Source organism: Canis lupus, chromosome 1 (assembly GCF_003254725.2).
Source record: "Canis lupus dingo isolate Sandy chromosome 1, ASM325472v2, whole genome shotgun sequence".
Taxonomy (NCBI): domain Eukaryota; kingdom Metazoa; phylum Chordata; class Mammalia; order Carnivora; family Canidae; genus Canis; species Canis lupus.
In genome coordinates this window covers 98,451,044-98,470,270 of record NC_064243.1, presented here as the reverse complement: position 1 = coordinate 98,470,270, position 19,227 = coordinate 98,451,044, and the positions used below count along the sequence as shown (strand labels likewise).

The 19,227-nt window shown below is 53.3% G+C and overlaps 1 protein-coding gene across 4 annotated transcripts in view; it reads left to right on the top strand.

Moving 5' to 3' along the window:
• Nucleotides 1-19,227, top strand: part of FAM120A (family with sequence similarity 120A) — an 87,319-nt gene that overhangs the window by 54,236 nt on the left and 13,856 nt on the right. For all 4 annotated transcript variants that reach the window (XM_049093448.1, XM_025423644.3, XM_049093416.1 and 1 more), the window contains 3 exons: nucleotides 1,565-1,739; nucleotides 9,112-9,361; nucleotides 15,166-15,280. In XM_049093448.1, the coding sequence (XP_048949405.1) occupies nucleotides 1,565-1,739; nucleotides 9,112-9,361; nucleotides 15,166-15,280 (540 nt within the window). The remainder of the gene's footprint in view (nucleotides 1-1,564; nucleotides 1,740-9,111; nucleotides 9,362-15,165; nucleotides 15,281-19,227) is intronic.

The window sequence follows — 19,227 nt, the reverse complement described above, 5'->3', positions numbered from 1 at the left end:
GGGCCGGACCGCGACCGTTAGCTGGCCAAGCCGAGGACCGCTCCCTCGTGTCAGTCCACGAGCACCAAGACTCACTCAGCTCCTATGATTTATGTTTAAAGTCGCCTGCAGGTGTCATGCCCTGTGTGGTACGGTCTGCACGCACGGTATCACTGTTCAGGTTACGGTTGTGAGGTAAACATTTTATTTTCCAGGGGCAACGCATGTTGTAAGGGTAAGTGGAAGGTTCTTGTTGTGGGAGAAGGATTTGCTGAGTTTGAAGGGACCCAGGTTTGGGGGAGAGTGCGCCCTTCCCCGTGGGGTCGTGTGGGCTGTGAGGTCCTGACCCCTGTGCTTCTGCCCTGCCCGCTGTGGTCTCCTCGGGGCCAGGCTGAGTGACAGTCGCCCCATCCTCCACCACTCCCTCGTCTCAAGGGCCGACTTGATAAAGTGACTGTGGTTGAGAAAAGTAAATGATTCTCTCTTCAGATTTTAAAATTCCACCTACCATTTTTCTGCATGTCAGGGAGAGCCTAGAGTGTCAGGTGTGCTGTTTGCTGTGAGCCCTGTGGCTCTGGTAATAAATTGTCAGGCCGACATGTCTGCAGTGAGGTGAGGCTTCACACTCATGCAGGCAGCCGGCCGAGCCAGGGACCCAGAGAGAGTGCCCACTGCATAGAAGTACCGGGTCTGTGTGGATAAGGGAGAGACCAGTTTTGAAATGAAATTTCTGTGAAGAAAGAGCAAATGCCATGGAATTATTCAGAGTATGTAGTGATAAATTTAATAGACATCGAAGGTCATATGTATACTCCTAGGTCACGAACTTTCCTAAATAAAGTTCCCTGCAAAATCTCTTGAAATGTAGTTGGATGCCATAGAATGTCCAAGATGGGGCCATCTCAGGTGCAGATGCACAGCACCTCACCTCGTGCCATGTTGGCTGCAGGGCGTGAGCAGATCGGGCCTTCCTTTGAGGGCTGCCCCTGCAGCTGTGCATGCCCCTCATTCAGGAGGCACACCTCCCAAGGGCCCGCGGGGCCAAAGCAGAGGCCTGGCACCTGCCGACCCCTGCAGAGGGAGGGATGCCGCATGGTGTGCTCTCTGGGAGACCATGTTCGCACGTGGTAATGACTTATGGAACAGCTTGATAAAGACATTTTGACCATTTTATTTTCAGGATACTCATTTCTTGGATTTCACGTAGGTCATTAAAAATTATGAATTTCATTACATATGACCATCTTGACTCATAAGTAAAATTTGCAAGTTCTCAGCATTTTCTATTCTATTTGTTACCTGTTGCTTGAAAGATTTCGGGGTCGCCTATGTGGTTTCCTTACGCTCTGGGTTCCAGATTAAAGATGAAACCATGTAGATTTTATTTTGACTCTTTGAGCATACATTTTGACAACCCGCTAAATGAACTCTCCCTGACACCCCACTGCACTCAGGTGGTTTAGCAATTGATTTGGAATAGAATTGCAATGTCGTTAACTGGAGATAATGCAGTATATTTCTGTGAGTTTGTTGTAAATTCAACATGAAAAATGTGCAATATTATTCTGCTTTCTTCCATGCAAAGGGTGAAATCAAAATTGCTGTTTCTATTGAAGATGAAGCCAGCAAAGACCTGCCTCCCGCCGCCCTGCTCTATAGGCCAGTTCGCCAGTATGTTTACGGAGTGCTGTTTAGCTTGGCAGAAAGCAGAAAGAAAACTGAGAGACTTGCTTTTAGAAAGAACAGACTTCCACCAGAATGTATGTACTGTGAAATCCATTGTTTGTTTTCCTCAGTACCTCGTAACCTCTTGTGCATTTTCCAAAGCCTTAGAGGATCGTGACTAAGTCTGCCCTGAGTGTCCCCACATGAGACGGTGGGCTTCATGGGGCCCTGAGGACAGGAGGGCCAGCCACGGGCTGTTTTCCTTAGTAACATTCCAGTCATGTCGTGTATTTGGTAAAACATGTACACTTTACACTGGAGGTTGATCTGGAAATGGCCCGGACGGGCGCCCTCTCCCTGTGTCAAGCGCATCCCAGGCAGGGCGACAGCGGTGTCTGCTCCAGTGTCCACGAGCGGGTCTGCGCCGCAGAGTCTGTGTTCCTGGGGAGGCCCTCGCTGTGCACAGCCCGCAGCAGACAGAGCCCTGGGCACCATCCCCCTCGAGGACTCCAGGTGATGGACCCTGGGGTGGAGGGAAATGGAAAGAGAGAAGGTGCTGCCGTTGGACATGTGGCAGAGGCTGAGGTCAGAGCATGCAGTTTCCATCTTCCAACGAGCAAGTGTAATATTTGGGGTGAATTTGTCTTGCTGTCTTAGGTCACTTTATCTACTAACATAAGAAATGTAAAAGTCGTCGTATATTTATTAGGAGACACAGAAAATTTTCCTAAGACCCAGACTCCAGAATCAGAATCTCCTGAGCCGTGGATAGCGTAGGTTGGCAGATGGTCCCCTCCTTCGGGACTGCAGGGTCAAGGCATGGTGCACAGCCGGTCGTTTTGGCAGTGGGGTGTGGGGAAGCTGCCGCTTAGTTGTGCTCGGGGACGCACGGGACAGTGGGTCTAACCTTTGGATTCTGAGCACTTGTTCTATAGGTTCTGAGGTTTTCTGTGTCTGGTTACTCTGCCAAAATGTGGTTCGCTGAGCCTTAAAATGAAGCACCTGTCGGTGTTGTTACTTGAGCTCTGTAGCTACCTGTCGCTAATGCGTCTGCCACTGCTACCAGGGCTGGGGCCCTATGGGAAACTGTGGTATCGGGGGACCTGGAAGGCCAGGGTGTGCCTGGTGGACACGGGGTCAGCCAGCCTGAGCCTTGTACCCCAGCCTCCCTCTGTTCCCCAGCAGCCCTAACCGTCCTGGGGCTGTAGCCTAGACTGCCGGGTGCTGCGGAGCCCTGGACAGCCCACTTCCTGCCGTGTCCATGGTTCCCGAGCACCATTTTGGCTTTTGGAGTAAAAGCTGTTCTTTTTCTCATTTGGTTATATTCTAGAAACAGTTATCTTTACTTAACACGCTCCCAGGAATTCTCAGTGATTGCAGCCTGGGACCTTGGGCAGGCTCCAGGGTGGGGCTGCTGTGCTCTGTTCACGCCCTCCCATCGAGAGGCCAGGGGAGCTGCGGGTGCGGGGACTGGCGGGAGGTTAGGAGTTGGTCCCTGCCCTGCTGCATCCTGGACCTGGGGTCCTGGACCTGGGCTGCGCAGGCGTCCCGCTGGCCCAAGAGTGGCAGTGGGGGAAGTGGGCAGCAGAGAGGACAGAGTGCACGGTGGTGCAGGGCCCGGTGTGTACGTCCACCATGCAGGGGGCGCTGTTCCTGATGAGAGATGGGGGGGACAGTATGGTGAAGAAAGAGCCATGGTACAGACAGCTCTGTGAGGTCTAAAGCCCTTGTGCAGGGGATGTGTGGACTGGCTGAGGTTTGTTTTTTTTAAAGATTTATTTGTCTTGGGGGAAAGCGCAGGGAGGAGGGGCACAGAGAGAGAGAGACTCTGAGCAGACTGCACTGAGTGCGGGGAGCTGATGCTGAAACCTTAATTGAATGTGCCCCCGGGGCGCCCTGGCTGGGTTTCTGGGCCAGGCCGGTGCACCAGTCTTTCTGTTCAGGTAACAAAAGCAAGTGGGTTCTGATGTCTCTGGGAGCCACTGAAAGCTGGGTTGGGGTGGAACGTGCTGTTCAGGAAGGTGGCTGGGTGGGGACAGCGACAAGAGCGGAAACAGCCCCGGGGTGGCTGTGGAACCTCGAGAAGTGTGCACTTCGTGTGTGTTCTGGAGAACCGTAAGCCTCCGGGGGTGAGATGTGCCCATTTCCCTACTGCGTTTACAGGTCAAGAGGCCTTCGTTAGCTCTGAAATGAGTGGCATTAGAACTCAGGTCTGTTTGGTCTTCAGGTCTGTTTGGTCTTTTTGGGAACCTGATAAACCTGAATTTGTTTCATGCATTGTGTTAACAAGGGGATACCTTGTTAGCTCAGTAACGTCCTACTGCTCATGGATTATCCCCCTACCTGGAGGGCTGGCTCTCTGAAGAGAAGACTTCTGTCCTTGGGCAGCTTCCTGAAGGCCAGCCTGGAGCGAGAGAGGAACATGGTGCCACTCCTCTCACACTTCCTGTTAGCGGTGCGTGATAATTGCCCCGAGGCCCGCTCCCTGAGGCCTGCCCTGACATCCCAGCTGATGCTCAACCCTGACGTGGTGACGCCCCTACTGTGGGTTTCCCTGTCTGAGATGTGTGGTGATTGCGCACTTTGGTGTTCTTAGGGAGGAAGCAAGCCCTCGAGGCTCTGGGAGCACGGAGCATGGGGATGCCAGTTGTGCTGGGAGCCGCTGCTTGGGAGTCCCGGGCTGTAAGGTTTGAAAGTTGAGTGCTGAAACCTGGCTTTAGGTGTGGCCACTCTGTGGGAGATTCCTAAAGCACCAACTCAGATGCCCACTGGCCCCGCCGTGCACTCCGTGGGTCCAGGTGAGCCCGCCTTTGGCAGCAGGTGAGGAGGCTCCGGGTGGAGCACGGCATCAGCTGGCTGTGTGTACAGACGCAAGTTCAGGGAGCTCACTGGGACAGCTGGGGCGTCCCTACGAGGGCCTTGTCGTCAGAACCAGTCAGGGGCACGTCAAAAGCCAAAGGGTTGTTTAAAAATGCTGAACTCTTGCCACATGTAAGGAAATGTAGTCTCTTTTTTTTTTTTTTTTAAAGCAGACTCCGTGTCCAGCGTCGAGCCCATTGCGACCCTGAGATCCTGACCTGAGCTGGTGAAGGGGATCGAGTCAGACGCTGAACTGACCGAGCTCCCAGGCGTCCTGGAGATGTGGGCTCTGCATCAAGGCGCAGGATAAAGCGTTTCATTATCTATAACGCGAGGTCTAGCGCTCTAGTGACTTAGCACAGTTTTGTTTTTAGAGTCATTAGGTGGCGACAGGGATATCCACCCTCAGATGCTTATAAACTCTGGCCTGTGGAAGTCAGACCGAGTGACACACATGTCTTGTTTCCTGTGTCCACTCCTGGGTTTCACTGTTTCGCTGTTAGGAAATTCATCAGAGGCTCGTTGACTAGGAGAGGATGCTGCTTGGGGCTGAGGCAGTGGGGCTGCGGCCCCTTCCCAGCGCCATGCAGACCCTGCAGGAGTCTTTGCCCAGGGCAGGGGGAGGGAGGGTACCTGCGTGGCTGCTGGCTCTCGGCCGGGGCCTGGGGACAGGAACGCCCACCTGCTGGTGGCTTGGTAAGGACAGGCCATCCCTCACCCTGCCAGGAGGTCAGGGGATGGAGGACAGAAGGGGGCCCGGTTCCCAGAGGACTGCAGGGTCACGGGACTCCTCAGCCACAGTACAAGAGGGAGAAATCCAGGAAGCAAAGCTGAGTGACGTGCACATTTTCAAATTACTGTCCCCTTAGGAAAACTGGCCTCTGTTTCTTCAACAAGACTCCTCAGGACCCCAAGAGAAAGTAGGAAACAGGCTTATAGAACATGAAGGGGACGTAAGGTGAGGGGGGTTTAAGGTGAGGGGGATGTGGGGATGTAAGGTGAGGGGGACATAAGATGGGGGGGCATGAGGTGAGGGTACGTAAGGTGGGGGGACGTAAGGACATAAGGTGGCGGAGCGTGAGGTGAGGGGGGCGTGTGGTGAGGGGGATGTGGGGACATGGGGTGCAGGGTGAAGGGAGTGGGGTGAGGGGGATATAAGGTCAAGGGGGCGTGAAATTAGGGGACTGTGAGGTGAGGGGGACGTAAGGACATAATGGGTGTGAGGTGAGGGGGGATGTAAGGTCAAGGGTATATAAGGGTGTAAGGTGAGGGGAGCGTGTGGTGAGGGGGAAGTGGGGACATAGGGGCGTAGGGTGAGGGGGGTGCGGGGTGAGGGGGACGTAAGGGATATGAGGTGAGGGGGTGTGGGGTGAGGAGCATGAGGTGAGGGGGGCACAGAGTGGGGGAGATGTGGGGTGCAGACACAGCAGATCAAAGTGGGCACATTGTAGCTCTTCAGGCAGAGCCGGGGAGTGTGCGCTTGTTCTGGTCCCGTGTGCTTTAGGGTCTCACATGTGCTGAGTCCTGGGCCTCGCTGGTCACACAGGAGAGCAGCTATCTACCCTGAGGTTGGCAGGCATAGCGGTCGTCCACCCTGCATGCAGGCCACAGCCCGGCAGGCTATGGTCGTGGGAGCGGCCTATCTCCCATCTTCTCCCGCAGCCATACCCATGAGCTGTCACACCCCCTTTCACACTCAGTCCTCTGCAGGCCCAGCTCATGCTCACGAGCGTTCCTCATGTGGGCCAGTTCCCAGCCACCGCCAGGTGGTTGAAAATGGCTTAGAAAACCAAACATCGTCGTTACTTCTGGCCTGGGAGGATCCCCGTCGGCGTTATGATGGATTGGCAAGGTCGCTGGTTCCCCGTGTCCTTTGTGCCACCAAAGACGACGATTCCTGTCTGAGGGAAAGGCTGGTTTCTCAGCCGCAGTCTGAGTGTACACATCATAGGTCCTGGCTTGCACTTCGTGTAAAGAAGGTGCATCCCCAGCGAGGTCTCAGGTGGTGCCAGAACCCGCAGCAGGAGCTGTTTTTGCTGATGTCAGTGTCCCTTTAGCGCAAGGGAAGGAAGACAGCGTCCCGTCCAGTGTTTTCGGGTCTGCCCGAATGGGTGAGTTTCTCTGTGAAGGGAAAGGCCTCGGTGAATGTTGGCTGATGGTGGCTCGGCTGGGTCCCTGGAGCCCTGGGCCCGAGGTCACGTTTCACCTTGTGGGCCGTTGTGGCCATACTCTTGTACCCCTGCTCTTGTCTGAGTACCAGACGTGTGTGCCCAGGAGTGATGCTCCAGCTTCCCTGCTGGAAGCCCACGTGACTTCCTGGTCACTCCTCTGTTTCTGCTTGTCCTGTGAGTGGGGTCACCAGGGCTGCCGCATGTCACTCTGGAAACTGACCCTCGAGGCTTCTAGGCGTTAACTGTGGTTGACCTCACGTGCTCGTGGCCGCGTCACGGGTGGGAGGCGTCTGTGCTCCTCGAGGTTGTGGTACTGACTGCTTGACCCCTTGCTGTGGTGCCTGCTCCCAGGGCTGGGCCTCAGGGGTCAAGGACACCATCTGTCTGCATAGTGCAGGGGTTGGGCCCCAGCCTCCACAGCTTCCGCTCTGCCCACCCTCTCCTGGTCCATAGGAGGTGCTCAGTCAATACCTGGGAGGCGACGGGCCACAGGCTCCCCACCAGTAAGTTGTGATGCATGGAGTGAGTTCCGGGAGCAGCTTTGCTGTCGGACAGACTTCTGTGTCCTGCGTATGTGGTGGGAGGACATGGAGAGCCTGGGGAGCTAACCCTATAACCAGAGGTAAAGCCTCACTGGTGCCTTTGAGTTTTGCCACCAGAATGAATGTTACCAAATAGATTTGAGTGTCTTTGCGCTTTTTTGGTGTGGAACTGAACTTAGTGGGTTAACTGGTAGACACCCAGCCTGTTGGTTAAAGGCTTGTTTTGTGACCAACCTTGGCCCGTGTATTAGGGGCTGATGCCTGCCAGCCTGCAATACGAGTTGGGCAGAGGGGGTCGTGGGAGTGACGGCCACCCTGTGTGTGTGCCCTGTGTGCCAGGGCTTGGCAGGCGTGCAGCTGGATTGTGAGTCCAAGGACGGGACCCATGTGGGTGCGTGACTGGCTCTCAGAATGCAGATGAACACAAAGGTTCATGTACTGCTATACGCTCTACTCGTGTGTATCTCTGCACTCAGTGGACTTTAAGCATTTTATGTGTTCTAGATGTTTCTTTAATACTTAGATGCTAAGATACTCAAATGGGAATGGAAGAGATTTTCCCAGTGACTAAAGTGTCGCTGTTCTGTCAGAGGATGTTGGGGCGCTATCTTGACCTGCAGTCCGCTCCTGGGGGCGGGGGTTCCAGGCCCCCTTGGCAGCACACCTTTCCCTGCCCCATGTGAGGCTGTCCTGTGGCTGATGCCCTGTGTGTCCGGGTGTCTGGCTGCCCACCTTCTTCCGGACCCTGTGCAGGCAGGACGGGGAGAGCTCACTCCACCAGAGTTTGGGCCTTGAGTCTCCCCCATCTGCCTCGGGTGCTGCACCAGGGGAAGTGAGCCCATCCTGGGTGCTGTTGTTTGGATGGGTGGCCCCGTGGAAGGTGGCGGTGGGGTCCCAATGCCATCCTGGTTCTGGGTGGGTCACGAGGGCTGCTCGCTGGGTCCTGGGCTCAGGCATGCTCTTGTTGCCTAGGAAATGCACAGCCAGAGCCCCGCACCTGCTGGTACCCTCAGCGCGGTGAGGAGACCTTGGGTTGAGCTCCCTGTGGCGTGCCGGGCCATTGCTGTATCGCCTGCCACGCTTTTCCTTTGCTTGTATTCCTTTGCTTGTATTCAAAATTATATGGGAAAAAGTGCTTGTTTGTGCTTTAAGAATTAACGGACTCCAGTAATGGTTGGACAGTGACGGGTAAGAGGCCGTTTTGCTAGAGCTTGCCTCCTTGGAGGTAAAATGGGGAGTTTTATGCTTTGTCTTCAGTCTTCCTGAGTAGAATTACCATGTGCTGACATCACCTGGGATTTTAAAACATGGACTATTTATTGCCTGTTTGCTGCCTTCCTGGGCTCTTGGGGTCTTACTGCAGGGAGCTTGTTCTTACCAATCTTTAAAAACACAGTTTAACAGGTGTGTCTGTTAAAGTGGACTCTCAACAAAGTGGCACCAAGTGTAGATTACTTTTTGGATCTGATTAGTCAAAGTGTGTGTCTGTAGAAAAAGATTAGATATCTAAATTGGATTTCCTTTGGATTTCTGTGATAGTCATGTACTTCTGTAAATTTTACTAGTTGTTACTATTAAAACTTAACAGACTTAATAAATGTTTTCTGACATCTTTGATTTATACATATGAGTTATATGGGGAAGTGAAACCGTGATTTGATTGAGGAAGAACTTATTGGTGGCCTGAATGGAAATCTGATTGAGCCACCACAGTGCACAGGGGACACGACGTTCTAGACCTGAGGACTGGTGGCCGGTGGCTTGCTGATGAGAGAATGCATTGCTGTGTGAGCGGTGGCATCCTCAGGCTGTGCTTATTGGAGGGTTGGATTTGTTTTGGCTTCCGGTGGCTGAGCTGGGCACAAATGGGTCTCCTCTGCTTTTCCCTCCTCCAGTTCCACCTGTCATCATTAAAGAGTGGGCAGCGTACAAAGGGAAATCTCCACAGACACCGGAGCTGGTGGAAGCCCTGGCCTTCAGGGAGTGGACGTGCCCCAACCTGAAGCGGCTGTGGCTGGGCAAGGCTGTGGAGGACAAGAATCGCAGGATGAGGGCCTTCCTGGCCTGCATGAGGTCGGACACACCAGCCATGCTCAACCCGGCCAGCGTGCCCACCCACCTGACGGTGCTGTGCTGCGTCCTACGGTAGGTGCGGCCTCCCACGTGACCACACGGCTGTGCCCAAGGGTGCCTGTGATCCTGGGCCACTGTGCTCATCCGTGTTCATGTCTGAGATGGAACACAGTGTGGATTGGAGTGCATCCTACATGGTGTGTTTGATAGAAATGTCATGATCTTAAACATACTTTATCCTTTAAAAAGTAGGGATTTGGGGGCAGCCCCAGTAGCGCAGTGGTTTAGCTCTGCCTGCAGCCCGGGGTGTGATCCTGGAGACCCGGGATCGAGTCCCATGTCAGGCTCCCTGCACGGAGCCTGCTTCTCCTCTGCCTGTGACTCTGCCTCTCTCTCTCTCTGAATAAATAAAATCTTAAAAAAAAAAAAAAAAAAAAAGTAGGGATTTTAAAGGCTATACGTGTTTTATTATGTGTCATTTGGAGTTCTTTTGGGAAAATGTATCTGTTCTTTCCTTGCAAGCACTTAACCTAGGGTGGACCATGTGGATGCGTGGCTGTTTCATTCCTAGAGTTATAACCTCAGGTGACATTGTTTATTCGGTAGCTCAGATTGTCCCAGCTTCGGCCTCAGGGCCTGTTTGGGGCTCTTGTGTCCTCTGTCCCCAGCACGTATTGCTTTCTGGCACCACCGGAGGCTGAGGCTCACCCTGGGCCCTGCCCTCTCCTGCCCCTGGACAGGGATTGAGACCAGGTCTGGGCGCTGCGTGCTGCCCTGCCCTCCACTGCTGGGCCCCAGATGCTGGGGGGATACTTGGTGTTGGCAGTAAGGCAAGCTGGCGTGCATACGTGCATTTGGTTCTTTCGTTTTTTGAACCAGTTTCCAACATAGGGAAAAGTTGCAAGTGCAATACAAAGAGACTTTAATTTTTTTTAAATTGGAGTATAATTAACCTATGTTCTGTTAGTATTAGGTGTACAGCCTGCTGACTCAGCAGCCGTGTGCATGATCAGTGCTCCCCACAGACCCTACAGAGAAGAATTGGGGCTGCAGGCGGGGTGCTGTAGCGTGGGCAGGATACAGCCTTTGTAATCAGGGGCAAAAAAGGACCATCCTCAGAATCAGTCTGTGTCCTGCCTTCCATCTAGACTTAAGGGTTCATGTCTTGTGTTAAGTACTATTGGTTGTTCACCAGACACTGGAAGGTATGGCGGCCCCCCCTACTGCCATGGTCACGCCCGGGCTGTGCACCGGCACCCTGACCATCAGGCCAGGCGGGTGTCCACAGCACTGCTCCGGCGGGGCCTCTTGGTCCCCTTGGGAACGAGTACCTGTTACATGGACTCTCCTTCCCCTCAGACCTACGTGGACTCACAGCTTCTGCATCTTCTATGGCTGTCACTAACTTGGTGCTTCATTGTCCCTGCTGGGTCGTTCTCCGACACCCTGGCAGCACCTCCCTGCTTCCTAGGGGCAGAGACGGCCCTGCCTCCCAGGCCCTGGACCCTCCCCACGGGACAGCCTCTGAGTGGCATCAGAGCCTGGGACCTGGCCCTGGGTGTCCCTCACCCTTGGCCCTCGGCTCCCCTGTTTCTTCCCCTTGGCTTCAGGCAAGGGTTCATTTCCTCACGTTTTCTTCGTTCACCCCAGGCTTTACGGTTAGTGACTCGTGCAGAAGCCTCTTCTTTGCTGAATTGAGGTTGACTGACTTGAGTGTATTGAGGATTGGCTCATGGGAGAAGCTAGATCTTTGCTTTAAATTAATTTTTGTTTAGAATCTTCTGGTTTCCTTGAATGGAAAATTCATTTATGGAGCTGTTTTTGTCAATAAAAAAACCTAAAGTAGCCAAACATTAGAGACAAAGGTTTTGGATCCTCTAAGATCTAATTATCAAGAATACATTTGGTTGATCATATTTGTCTCTTCCAAATCTAAGTCATCCTGTGGCCTTTACCCCATGGATGGCTGTCTGTCCACCAACCTGGAAGCCGCCACCCTCACCTGGTCTCCATGTTCATCCTCGTGGTGCCTCCTTGGCCATCGCCCCAGCATTGCTCAGATGGCCTTTGTAGAGTCTTTCAGATTTCAGATTTCAGGATTGTTTTTAAGACAGTCTTTATGATTGATTTGTGTGTATGTGTGTGGTTATTTGTAGAAAATACACTTGTTTTAGAACTTGGAAAGATTAGTGTGACTGGCCATGTCTCAGGGGGCTGTAGCACCCCTGTGGGAGGCAGGTGGCCTGCTTGGCTATGGAGATGGGCAGACGTAGGAGAGCTGCTCAGGAAAGCTGTTTCAGGTCCAGGGAAGTGGAGCTGGTTGAGAGGAAGTCCGGGAGCTGTGAGGGACCGCGGCTCACACGACAAGCCCCAGGACACCAGGAACCAGACTGGTCCACATCCACAGAGAGAGTGTGTTTGACCTTCTGCATTTGGGGTTGGGCCAAGGCAGGTGACCAATGCACTGCACCCCCCCTTGGGCTCTGGCATGATCTCAGGCGAGGGGGTGGGCTAAGGAGGAGGGGAGAGGCCAGGAGGGTGGTTCGGGGTCGATGTGTGCCTCTCGAGGCCCTGGGGTCAGGCCTAGGTCCCTGGGAGGGAGGTGATGAGGCCCTGTCGGTGCCCAGGCAGCAGGCTCCACATCTACAGGACCCTGACAGATTCATTGGCATCTGTGGCAGGTGTTTGCGGATGTGGTCCAGCCTTGTCTCCTGGGAGTGTGTGGTCCTGCACTCTTGAGACCCGTGGTCTGCAAATCCAAGGAAGGCGGTTAGTTGTGCTGCAGACTGAGGGACAGGGATGTGGGACAGGGAGAAGGAGTGCAAGGGTCTGGCTCACTGTGGGGCTGCGGGAGTGCCCCTGCCACCCTTGGCTGTGGTGGCTGTGCTGGGCTGGGGTTTTCTCTCTTTAATTTTCTCTTTTCCTTTTCTTCCCACTTCCCTCCTCTGCCCCCCTTTGTTTTGCGTAACTTCAGACTTGAACAAATTGGGAGGGATTCAAGGAGTTTGTGGCTATCTTTCATCTTCACCCCCACATGGTCGTGTGTTACGGCCACGGCTTTGTCCTGTTCTGTCCATGTGTCCTGGACCCTTGGATGTAGGTTGTGGGTGCTATGCCTTTGCTCCTGAGCTCTTGGGTATGTGTTTCTAAAAACAAAGACATCAAAATCAGAAAGGTCCTCCCAGCAAAGCTCCTGCACACATCTCTGATATTTGCTGGTTGTTGCAGGGACGTTCTGGGTCAGCAGCAGATCTCAGCTCCCGCCAGATCTGGCTGTTGAGTCTCCTCCAGCCCTGGTGGCCCCTCTCGAGGGGTCCTCTGGGTTGATGTGGGGTGAACACCGGCCTGTCCGTCTCTAGATCTCCTGCGACCTTGACGAGGCCCCGAGACCCTGGCTGCCGCTCGTCTGCCCCCGACTAGACGGTTTCTCGATTCGTGTGTGCCGGGGTCTCTTTCCAGTGAGGTTTGTTCCTGCCTTGGGGGCAACTGCCCCGGCCGCACGCTGGTGGTGATCTCCATGTCTCTGTCATTTGTGCTCTGCAGTCGACATGGTGACAGCCCTGGGGGATGGGAGGAGGGCAGCCAGGTCCCTAGAACCATCCTCGCGAAGCTGGTGTAGGGTGGGGTGCAGACTTGAGCTCAGGTTCAGCGTGGGGGTGGAGCACAGGTGTAGAGTACGGCGGAAGGCGTCCTTCCTGCAGTACAGCCAGGACAGACAGGCCCTCCTCCCAAAGGGCTCGGGCTCGGGCTCGGAGTGGCAGGCTGGGTTTACACCTGGCAGGACCCAGGTGTAGACAGTTGAGGAGGTGGAGGGCTGAGTCCCCATGCAAGATGCAGGCAGTCGGCAGTGTCTTTGACCTTTGCAGGGGTCCTGACCCAGCCCAGCCCCACAGACAGCCGCCCACCATCTGCTCGGGGGGAGCAGGCCAGGCCGCTGCTCCTGTCACCTCTACTCAAGACCATAATGCTGTGGGCATGGCCCATGGCTGTGTGTTCCTCACATCTTTGTGCATCCAGGAGAGAGGTAGATGGTGGTTCTGGGAAAACGTGAATAGAAAACCAAATGGAGCAGATACCAGGCATCCTAACCAAAAACACAGCTCAGAGAGTCTTTGCTGCCAACAAAAGCAGCCTGTCCCCTAGATGGCGGTTTTCCTCATTCATCATCTTAGAAGGAGCATGTGGGGGGCCTGGAGGAGGCGTCTGTCTCCCAGGCACACAGGTGACTAGCGGCTTGCACACAGGCACTGTCTACGTGCACATGCTCAAGACGGCAAATCTCGTGTTCTGTGATTTCATCTCCACCTTTAGGGAATGATAGATAAATACAAGGTAGCCAGACTTGCAGGCCGAGGATGTACACTGTGCATGGTGCTCCCCACGGCTGCTGTTGTCAGATGAAGGGGACTGTGCACACCACAGGCTCTCGACGAGCCCAGACTCAGACCAAGGCCGTTGTACCGCAGGCGTGCGGTACCTGCACAGCTGCAAGGGTGCTGCCTTGGTCACTGTGGGCATCAACAGGGCGACCATTTCTGTTAAGTACATCTAGCTTAATCTTCATACCATGGAGATGTCGTCTACCCTTCATTTGCATTGAAATTACTTTTACTTCCTCCTCATACCAGGAACCACGTAATGTTCCTGCAAAATGTGTGTCCCCCGTGTTTCAGGGTGGCCCCTACCCTGGGGTTCCTGGGGCCATGGGGTTTGGTGCAGTGCAGTATGTGCCTGTGTAGACCAGTGCCTGGCACCTAGCAAGCATTTACCGTGTTCTCTTGGGGGTTTCATTGAAAATACCTCTAAATCTGCTGGATGGAACCTCCTCTTTGCGGGTTCTTGCACATTCCCATGGACTAATGTTCTTGCACATTCCACACCAACTTGCTCCTGCTCTTGTTGACTTAGATTCTCAGCTCTGAGAGAACTTCTCACAGATGGGACTGGAAGGAGCTTTGTGGGGATGTCAGGGCTGTCTGCTCTTGGAGCTGCCCGCCAGAGGTTACAGGGTTCTGACACCCACGTTATTTTTAGTGATCAGCAGCAACTTGACTGGGTGGTCCTTCTGGTTTGCTGAGTGTGGGGCCGGGGCTGTTGGGCTCGGGAGGACTCAGGCTGTTCTGGGTGGTGGCCACACCTTGGCTGGGCTCCCTGTGGCTGTCATGAAGGCTGTGCGTATGGCAAGGTGAGTAAGGGGAAGAGGTGGATGCCTGGCAGTTCCCAGGCAGACGGCACAGATGGATGTTTCAGATTTAAAAATCAGTTTTGCCCATAGCTGCTCCCACCAGGGCTGCCCCCCCCCCCCCCCCCCCCCCCCCCCCCGCCCGGGAGGTCTGTGTGTCCGAGGGTTGAGGGCACCGGTTTTGGAGGCCGCAGCATCAGTTTGGGTCCCTCAGGCCCCTTCCTGCCCTTCCCCACGCGCTCACCTGCCGCACTGGAGCCTCTTCTGTGCACATGTCTCACGCGACACTCACTGTTCACCAGGAGCTGCGTCTTTCTTATTTGGACCTAGCATCTGCCTCCCAGGTATACAGTCTTGAATTAAAATAAATTGTGTGAATTGGTGCCTAAGATGTATTTTCAGGTTTGAATACCTGAGTGAAGTATCAGAAATCACTGCGCAGCTGGTTTGTAGCATGTGTAGATGTGGGGTGCGACTTTAATCCCTCTGAAAGCAAATACTGTTGAGCCCAGGTGGTGACACGCATTTGTAGCTGGTGTCTTGCTGGGCACATAGAGACGCTGGGTGAGAGCCCTCGGGGGTTGCCCTATGCATGTCACCCACGTGTCCTTAGAAACTGGATGGCGGCTTGTGTGTGTGACTGGTGACGGCTCCATCCTGACGCTGACGCCAGACCCTCTCTGTCCACCCACAGGTATATGGTGCAGTGGCCCGGAGCGCGGATTCTGCGCCGCCAGGAGCTGGACGCCTTCCTGGCTCAGGCGCTGTCCCCCAAACTCTATGAGCCCGACCAGCTGCAGGAGCTCAAGGTAATGGACAAGCCTCATTCTGTGTTGGGAAGTGCTGCCTTGGAGTTCTGTGATGGGGTGACCTCACCGGGCCAAGCTGCCCAGAGCGTAGACTAGAAACCCAGCCGCAGACTTGGGAGCCTTCAGGGCAAGAGCGGCATCCTTCCCGGTGACTGAAACAATCAAGTCTCCTTGTGTCCGAGACAGGTTTTCCCTCGTTACCAGGGGGTGTTTTCTCTTGTTTTCACATCAAGCAGTAAACTTGCTTTTGTTTCAGGTGGGGACCCCGAGCCCAGGGGAGGGCTTGGTCTTCAGGATTTTCTCACATCTGGCCAGGATTCTTTTCTCGTTTCGTTCTGTTGTTCCTAATGACCGCATTCATTTTCTCTAAAAAATAGTCTTGGCCCTCCTGGATGTGAACCATTTTAAAAAACCACTTGAAGCACGGTGCTGCGCCATCATCCCTGTGCCCCTTTTACTTAACATTTAACATCATATTCCTTTTAATTTTTCCTCCCAGTAAGTCTTTTTGTTCTGTAATTGTTTTGGCGATGTTAATTTTCTCCAAGTGGTCCCCTGATTTTTCGGGGTGCTTATCTTTTCAGTGCACTTGGGTTAGTCGCTGTGTGTGCACGGCGGTACTCGCTTTCTGTAAGGTCTGTACTAAACTTTAGAAAGTTTAAGACTTTCCAGAGTTAGCCAAATCAGTGGAGCTGCCTTTTCTTTTTAATGTACAGGGTTTTGTTTTTTCTTTGAGGTTGTGTTTTTGTTTAGTTTTGTTTTTGTCTTTTTTTTTTTCAATATTTGATTTGTAATCAAAGACTCTCTTTTGACAAATCGCCTTCACTTTTAGATCTTTTTGCCATTCTTTACGAAGGCGTTCTTTCCCTGCAGGGGCATTCGAGGCTCACTTTATAGATTTTCAGTATTCCCCGGGTGGGGCCCAGTCAGTGTCTGGTTCCCCTGAATGACTGAGTTAAACCCAGTAATTTGGTGTTGAGCGGCTCTCGACTGTGCGGAGCCCAGGTCATGTGTGGTCGCCGTAGGCTTCTGATGCTTCGACGACACAAGCCCAGTAAGACAACAGAACTCAGAACTCACCCCAAATTGTATTCCAGATCAGGCTTTTCCATTTGTTAGACAGAGATTATTTTCATTTGTAATGTTTTTGAACTTAAGTTTTCGTTCTAGAGTATTTGGCTGGGGTTCCCCAAAAGGCCAGCCTTCTGTGCAGGCCCTCCCTCCGGGCCCCCGACTGGTGGCGCCCTCAGCGCGGTCTAGGTCCCATCCTGTGCTCAGGGGTGTTGTGAATACTCTGACTAGCGTGTACTGCCATCCCTCTACCTCTACTTCCTGTTTCTCTTATTTAGATTATTACATCAGTATTGACATCCCAGTTCTGAAAATCAGACCGCCAGGTATCAGGTACGCCCGCCGAGCCCTGCTCACCATCAACTTGCTTTTCCGCAGAGTCCATCTTCTCTCCCATACCCTTTTCATTTCGGATCAACACACAGGGTGTAACCTTGGAAAGTCAGCCGCACTCTCAGCTTGCATTTTGATTCTTTTGAGGCCTTAGTGCTTTCATGGTTTTCTCCTGATCCTTCATCTGAAGCCGGGTGTTTCTAGAGCTGTGTTTAGAAAGACCTAGTTTGTGTGTGGTGACCTGCGGCCCGCCCTGTCCCTCCAGCTCTTGCTGGTCTGGAGGCCCACCTTCCCCTGGAGGATGGCCCGTACTGCGGGTGCTTCCTTCACAGCAGCCCAGGCTCCCAGAACTAGATGGAGGATTCTCTCAGCTGCCAGCTGGAGAACTGATAGGAATAGTCATTGTTTACATGCTACGTAAACCCCTGTGCAGAGCCGAGAGTCCCAACATTCAGGGGTAGAAAAGTACATTTTTAAATTGTTTTTTCATCTAACCATTAGAAATTTTTATACATTGAAAGCAAGGACGATGCTTTTCCATGGAACGCTGTTTCACTGTCTTGGATATAGTCAACTCTTGATTTTGGTAGTTGTCTTGGGGGCCGTTATCCAGTTTGTGGATTGCCCAGACCGTATTTTTCTTCTCCCATTTTTGTCCATTACATGCTTTTTAGAATAAAGAGGAGAGGAAAAGAAAAAGAATTCTGACAATTTGACCTCTCCTCTCGCTGGCTTTTCTGATGGGAGGTTTGCTGGGGAAAGATGTTGCAGGTGTTACTGTGGGATGACTCTGTCAGAGTGCCACCTGGCCCGCGTGTGCTATCTGCCCGCCATGGCTGTGGGCAGGCGTGTGTCCGGCATGGTCCATGCAGACCTGTGACGGGGCTCAACGGCTCTTGTGTTTTCCTGCTGTGTTTCCAGCACTTCTCCTAGGCTACCCGCATGAAGGGAGTGGCGAAGGTTGGTCAGCACTGGCCCTGTGTTTGGAGATGGGGTGGGGAAGGGTCAGGACCAGTATGTCTATATAGGCTCAGGGTTGGTCCAGTTTCGTTCTCCCTCACTCTTGACATCCCTGAAATTGCTTTACATTAACAGTTTCACTACTTGGTGCAGAATACAAAAGATGGAGAAGGATCTATAAGACTGTACGGGGCCCCTGTGGCTCTAGAAAGAGTTTGGGTGCGTGCGGGTGAACGTGGCCCATTAGGGGTCTACAGCCCAGGAGTGAGCCACGGGGTGGGGCAGCCACCGCCATTGCTCAGGGACAGAGTTCCGTATTTGTATTTCTTATAGTCAGAGAATCGTGACACTGTGTCTAGTTGAGGAACTTTTTGGACGCTGCTGATAGTTTTGTCTTCTGGTGGTGAGAGAGTAAGGCTGGTGTATGACAATTGCAGCCACTCCTGCAACTAGGGGATCAGACTCCTGTGCCGCTGGTGAGCAGTGTTAGGACCTCGTGCATCCTGTGAGTACGTGTCCCCGTCCTCCTCTGTGAAGTGGAGTGCTGGGAGCCACGGTGGTGGAGACGAGAATGACATGCACGTGAAGATGTACACAGTGGCCCCAAGGCCTGTGTCATGGGTCCTGGAGGGTTATAGTCTTGTTTGTATAATGAGCATGTAGGGAAGAAACATAAAACACCGTATGAAGTAATTTAGAGTATTTTTTGGGTGAGGCAAGATCTACACAGCAGTTGAGATTTTATTTACATGAAACAGCATTTGAGATTTTTTTTCTGTGAGGTTGTAGTAGTTGTCATTACTGAAGCCAAATGACTCGATCATCATTTTGGAAACCCATCCAGACGGCTCCTTCACAGATGGCGAGTCCGTCTCAAATAAGTAGGTGTGTGTGGGTGAGGCCAACCTGCCCCCGCCTCCCGCCAGCTCTCCAGAGAGCACTGGTCCTGGGCGGGGGGTCTGTGTCCGCAGGTGAGGGTGGCATGGGCACATGGTGGGCTCCCAGCAGCAGCACTGGCTCCCTGAGCTCCGCTAGGTGGCGGGCAGCAGCTACGCCACCCCAGCTTCCCTGGCCCACTTGCTGCAAGGCCGTGCTCCCAGCGTCAGCTTTCCAGGAAGAAGCTCCCTCTTTTTGCTTTAAGACTCTCGGAGGAGAAGGGACTTTTCACTTCGAGTGAATTCTTCCTCCGTTTTGATCCTCTCCCCACTTTCTGCTCGTAAATATAAAAACGCATGTGGTCCCATCCTCCAGTCCCCCCTGCCCTCAGTGGAGCATGGTGTCCCTCCTGGCGGGGCTGAGGGCTCCTGAGGAGCAAGGGCCGGAGCTGGGGCTGGTGGGGCTGGGCCGCGGGCATGGACAGGCTTCTCCAGGTTTAGAAAGTTCTGAAGTATGTTGACCGAAAATCCAAAACGCAGAGGTTGGGAAGCAGTATTAGCTGGTTGTGGAGATGTGGGCACTGAGCACAAACAGCAGGTAATCATAAATTCATCAGCATTTGGTGTGGGAATTTTTTCTTTTTAATGGAGAGCCAGTGCACCTGCTGCACTTAGGCATTGCTTAGGTTGGTGCCCATAAAGACTGCA